This window comes from Amblyomma maculatum, chromosome 11, assembly GCF_055883805.1.
Source record: "Amblyomma maculatum isolate TAMU_Amacu chromosome 11, ASM5588380v1, whole genome shotgun sequence".
Lineage (NCBI taxonomy): Eukaryota > Metazoa > Arthropoda > Arachnida > Ixodida > Ixodidae > Amblyomma > Amblyomma maculatum.
The window spans coordinates 46,757,576-46,763,887 of NC_139354.1; the positions used below are offsets into that span (position 1 = coordinate 46,757,576).

The 6,312-nt window shown below is 44.1% G+C and overlaps 1 protein-coding gene across 4 annotated transcripts in view; it reads right to left on the minus strand.

The window, feature by feature from the left end:
* LOC146173735 (uncharacterized) overlaps nucleotides 1-5,563 on the minus strand; it is a 50,251-nt gene extending 44,688 nt beyond the window's left edge. Inside the window, exons 1-2 of one of the 4 annotated variants that reach the window (XM_084583983.1) lie at nucleotides 5,488-5,563; nucleotides 1,599-1,838 (exon numbers count right to left, since the gene is read on the minus strand). In XM_084583983.1, coding sequence (XP_084440109.1) covers nucleotides 1,599-1,745 — 147 coding nt within the window. In that variant the 5' untranslated portion in view covers nucleotides 1,746-1,838; nucleotides 5,488-5,563. Of the gene's footprint in view, nucleotides 1-1,598; nucleotides 1,839-4,947; nucleotides 5,409-5,487 lie in introns of those variants that run through there. The other 3 variants (XM_084583984.1, XM_084583982.1, XM_084583985.1) reach the window with 3 other exon arrangements.
* Nucleotides 5,564-6,312: the final 749 nt, after the last annotated feature.

Genomic DNA, 6,312 nt, shown 5'->3' on the forward strand with positions numbered 1-6,312 from the left:
TACAGTAGTGAAAGGCGAAAGTCTGAGTGCCGCATTCTGCTATGCAACTGGCACTAATTAGTAATTGATTAATTAAGCATTAGTTATTTATTGGTCATTAAGCAGGTGGGCAATTAATCATGTATTAGTTAATTAATTACTCGGCCATCAGTTAGTAATTATTTAATTAGTCATTAATTGGTAAATGGCCATATAAGGCATGCATTCGTGCATACTGTGGTGGTGCTCTGTGATTGTTCGAGACCTCTATGACGTCACGACAGCATGAGCCATTAAAGGCTTTCACCTTAAAACTAAAAGGCCAGTGACGCATCATGCAGTGTCTGAAATGTGGTGACTGGCCATATCACGGCCGTGGAAAGTTGTCCCTGAGTATCGCAAACTGTGACGGCTAGTCGGGGCATTTTGGCGCAGCTTGGAGCAAATTTAACCAATTTCACACATACGGCGCAGCATAGCGCGGAAATATGCAGCTGTACCAAAATGGTGCAGCTGTTGCACCTCGACAATGGCGATAAAGTGAACATTTATCCACCATGGGGTTGAGAGGCAACGGCGAAGAAAGCAGCGCTCAGGAAGGCCAAGCTTTGTAAAGCAGTGAAGAGGTAAACTTAGACAAAATACTTTGTATATCGCAGCTGTGCAGTTTGCATCTGTGACACAAAGAAATTGCTAAAATGGAACAAGGTTTGAGCAATGCTATGTGAGCATGCCCACATGGAGCCATCGATTCAGGAACCCTTCTGCTCTGCGTTATATACTGCAAAGATTTACTAAAGCGAACTGTGCAAAGTGGTAATTGGAACAAGCAGATTTTTCTTTTCTTTCTTTTTTTTTGTAAAGGCTACAATACAAAAGAAATACAAAAGCTGCAATGTGTTGTCAACAGCATGCAATTGCAATTCAATGTTTCATTACAACTTGAAGTATCACTGTTGGGCAAATCCTCTCTGATCAACATGGGTCATACAATTCAATCCTGATCGATTCAGAACAACATTACGTGTGGCTAGAAGTATTTTCAACCAGAAATGTGACAAAAATTTTAATTTCCTTGGTTTAAATGCACACTTAAACGCAAACATGAAAAGCTGGACAAAGGATACAACCACCACCATTTAAAGAGACCCTGCAAACAATGCATTATTTTTGTTAGCAAACATAATTATGTGGCTCTCTTTTGTAATGTTAATGTTTTTTAGCAGCAAAAGAAACTATTATAGCTAAGAAAGTCGGAGTTGAAATTGGAACATGTTTTATCTCTTAAATAGGATTCAACCCCATGATGTCAAGGCTAAGAAGGACTCTATGATCAATGTTTTGGAACTGAACTAAACTCTAGCCTGAGATCTAGTTGGAATTGGCTTTGATGCGAAAATAATCTCCGTGAAGAAGGAACTGGGTGGCAATACGTGTATTTCATTTCTTCCCCTTTCCTAGGCCTATATGAGCACCGATTCCTGGCATTCTACTGACGTCACTAACTTCAGTCGTTCAAATTATCACTGGAACATGGTATTCCACTAACAAAGGCCAACTTCAATTTACCCTCAGTGTCCCTTTAACATCCGCATCCCAGCAAATTATTCAGTACAAACCTGCGACATGATTGCATCCCCAGCGTTGCCGGAAGAGGTGGCCATGGCACCAGAAAGGAAAAGGCCCGAACACCGAAAACGTTGCTCGGCCTCTGGCAGTGTCCGGTCACTGCCACCACCACCAGAACACTGGGGCACGAAGGTCATCCAGGCCTAGTGCAGGACCAGGACTTCTGGTGGAAGGAACAATGCAGTGCTGCACTGGAGCAGTGCACAACACTTGGACACCGGAAGCAGCGTCTGCGAGTCCAGTCAAACAGGGACACAGGAGGACGTGTTGGCAATTCTCTGAGGGGACAAAATACATAGTATCAGTTTGACTCACACCAGGACTCTCTGAAATGAAAGGTCTGCCAAGACTAGCCCTCTTCTGGGGCAAAGAGAGGACTGCAGCTGTAACTCCCTCCCATCCCCCGCCCCCCACCCCCTAAAAAAAAGGGACAAAAGAAATGAAAACCACACAAAGTATAGTAAACATATATTAAAGTTAGTCTGTCATGATCGATGTCAGTAGCGAGCAACATTTTCTTCATATTAAACAATGAACAATTGTAAAGTGTCAAAATAAAAGTGCAATTTTAAACGCCTCTTTCTCGAGCCCAGTGCAATAGACAAAAGAGCCAAAGTGCAATCTAGATACGAAGTGTGCAAATATAGGGATAGAAAACAGATGAACTATTTAGGACATCTCCGTATGGCTAGCTATTACATGGGAAGAATTTAAAGGCATTAAGAAGAGCAGAGACTGTTCAATGGATGATCAAGCTAGCTCTATTTGCATTCAAAGAGTGCTCCAAAACACTTCCACCATCGGTTTTAAGCCATATAACCTTGCAAAAAATGTACAACAAGTGGCAGGCCTTTCAGGCAAACAAAAAGATGACAAACTGACTGACATAACTTAAGGTGAGTATGGATCATAGAAACCTTTCCAAAGTTGTGGTCGAAAAACCTCTTTCAGGCACGAGCTGCTCGATGAGCCAAACACATGAGGATCCTATAGTTCGACATGTCGAAATGCATTGAAGCAATTTTTTGTTTCAGCGCCTTCACGACACATGACTTGGCCTAGCCTAGCTGTTCAGCTGAGCGGTGTCATTACTCGAGAAAAGAGCCCGAGCATTAAAATCCCACCGTGTGGGTGAACCTCTGTTCAAGTTCCAATGAAGACCAGCACCCTGCAGTGAAGTAGGAACCTGTTTTTCTCTAGCATTTTATTCTCTGCCTTTTGGCAATTTTGCTTTTCTAGTGTGCACATCTCCATACAATGTTTATAAAAGCTGATTTAATCAGTCTTAAACACTGGGCCCCTTTTGAACAGGATGTCAAACCTCATCACAGATTGCCCTCAAATTTGAACCGGACTATTGACATTGCTGTTTTGCCAATCAAGAGCAAATGGCTTGCAAAAGAAGGGTACTGAGACTAACTGATGATGGCCAATATATTTTAGAAAACATGATTGAAAATTCCCATATTATTCTTTCCTTGAGAAAAGTTTGTGTGAAGTGGACCGACTATGCATTTGCATGGCACACCATTGGTGAAATTTTGGTCAGGCAGAGGCAAGACGAGTCCACTACGTTCTGAACTGAGATATATTTGAATGAACTGGTGCAGTTCGCATATAAAGGCATCCTTTCTTGCTCCCATGACATCTGCTGCAGTGGCATAGGTAAATATTATTGGTCCAATCCAAACCCAAAGGCTGCTACGTCAAGCCTTGTTGTCCACTTCTGTGCAGGTTCCAGTGCAGCGCTAGGTCAACATAATTCTCAGGACATTATTATGAGTAGTCAGCAATTGTGACAACCCAACAGTTACTATCGAATATCAGAAGCCTGCAATTTAATAAGACAATGCCTCAAGCTTTCAGAAGCACTGAAGGGTAGTAAAAGCGTAGTCACTTGGGACAGCAGTGTGGACTTGCAGGTAATCCATTCAGTCGAAGATGTGCACACATCAATGTGAATAGGAGCACTAACGTTCAATAGAGACCCCACATGCGTTGACGGACCGAGCTAGTCCATGCCCCCTTCATACCTCTCACTGAAAAAGAGCCTGCTGCAAGTCACAAAATGGCAATGTTCCAAATGTTGTTCAAAAGCTTTCATGTGTTGTTTACCCACCTGGTCCCTCACAATTTTTTTTCTGGACTTTTTTTGTCTAACCTTCCCAACCACTTTATGCACATTTATTTTCAATTGGCACCTTCAGGCTACACGAGCACAATCTACAGTGTACTTGTGTTGTCTTCCTCCTGAGTTATCATTGAGTGCACTGATTCAGCATGCTAAATAAAAATTTACAGTGAATAAACTACACTGAATATTGAGAATTTATAATGCTGAAAGAAAATACAGAAGGGATGCAGTGGCACTCCGATAGAGTAATGCTAATCATTTGTTCAGTGACGTTATATACCTTAAAATATTTACCAGTATTAGTGTGCTTTGCTTTGGTTTACAGGGTTTAGTATTTCAAAGCCGCTCGGGTTATGAAGGATGCCACAGAGGAGGGTTCCCAAACACTGGAAGGAAGTCAATGTCGCAAGAAAGTCGCTATCTCTGCCCAGGCATCTAGATATCTATGTCATGCTAGAATGATGAATACAGTTATTGGAAATTTGTGTACAGGATGCACTAGGAACCTAGAGCATTAAGTATTCAAACTAGGGAAGCCGGAATTCCTAGGAAGCCGGAACAGAAACTTGGAAGCAGTGCCCTTCTAAGCTTCACTGGGGGAGCAGATCATGCTCGCTGATCACATGGTACTCATGATGCACCATAGCAAGCAGAGTGCAATATCTTGCAACTTCTAGCTCGTGGAGTGGCATCACTTAAATAAGGTTTTAAACATCTGGTAGCCCGAACGGCAGTTGGATACGAAAGTTTCCTACGCAAAATCGCATCGACTCTGCTTCTGAGCTCAAATGGACTCTGCAGGTGTTGCACTACGACGAACAACACATTGGTATGCAAGTGCGACCAACACGCAACGAACGCACAGACACTCGACCCATGGCACAATGCATTTGTACAAAACCGCGAGAAAAAAAAAAAAGTCCGAGTTTCAGAGAGCCTAGATCGTTTACGATGCCCACACAGCGTTCGTGCATTGCGATGCTCTTTGGGGCCACGAAACACAGCTTGAACCCCTACCCACGGGTTTCTGCATCTGGTCGGCCCGCACGCTGCAGTGCCGCTCTTTTCTCCGCCGTGGCGGGCCTGCAAACTTGACGCTCTGTGTTTGTACCAGTTTTTAATCTGACTGGGCCAATTCTTCCTGGCTGCAATCACCAACAGAAGGGTGACAACATTCGAGAAGAGGACAGTGAAATTGCACCCACCTGGCCGCTTTGGTCCTGATGTTTGCGTTCACTTGACACAGGTGACACCAATGATGTCCATAGACCACTGTTATCAGCCGCCTAGCATGTATGTACAGTGTTCATTCGGCAGTACTTGGTCGGCGGGCCGCAGCACAGTAATATCCTACCGTCGGCCGATGCGGCCATAGATTTCGCGGGTGCACTCTCATGCACGGACAATGGCACGGACGCGCTCATCATGCATATTGGATAGCGCAGCTTTAGATAGCTTCATCTTAGAAGAGAACTCTCACTTCGGGTCATGTCTGTCAGTGTCACAAGGTCTCCGTACGCCTCAACAGTCTGAACCTTCAACCCCTCAACATGAAACAATCAAAAACGACCGGCCCTGCAGCAGAGTACACTGTAGCAGACCGACACAAGTTGCTGCCTATGGATTGGCGTGGCTCTGTGCTTTGCTTCGTGCGACCGGCGAAGCAGACGGCGCCAAAGACGAAAAAACTAACCTCTCACTAAACTCTCAGTACAAAGTACAGTGAACTAGAATATAGTACAAACCCAGTCTCAAGCACCAGCCTGTAGACCTAGCTCCGTGTTTGTCTAGGTGGTGCTGGTCCAACCAAAATGTGGCGCGATGGCAAACTTCGCGCTTCTACCAGAGCGCCCAAAATGCCAAACGCCACCGTTCGCCCGACCTGTCGATGGCTACATAGCTAAAATTATTAGGAACGATTATAAACGTTTCACTTAATGTTGTGCATATTATTTTCCTTTTGCATAGTTTATGATTATGTCCGCGCGTTCGGCTGTGAGAACATGAACGAAATAAGCTTTCAAGAACAGACGACACGCGCACATAATTTGAAGCACAGTTAGCAAGCGCAAGGAATGACGAGTTTTTTTTTTTTTTTTTTGCTAGATGTATAATTATTAGCATCCCCTTTTTAACAGGGTGGTGAGAAGTGTCACCTGGCTCGTAATACGTCGAATGCTCAATATTTTTTTGTTAGTTGATTATAGCCTCTGCACAGTTCAACACTACTCGACTACTCCCTTGACCTTTTGCATCCCTGAAGTCACTTTACTTCCTTTCACTGTTACATAATTTAGCCTGTCATGATGTCCCGAAACCCCAGTGCTTCTCGAATCACTACGTCGGCGTCGTACACTGGTGGTTGAAGTGCCTTACATTCTATAATAATACGAGTCGTTTCCCGGCTTTGCCTGCAGCAGCAGCAAATGTCACCTGTGCTGTTAAATTTTTGCCGGTAGCATGTCACATGGGAGTGCGGAAGGAATCAAACATTTCACAAGTACAAAACACCAAGTGCGGATCACAATAGGAGAGCCGGCTCACCAGCTGCGAGCTAGAGGCCCAAAGGG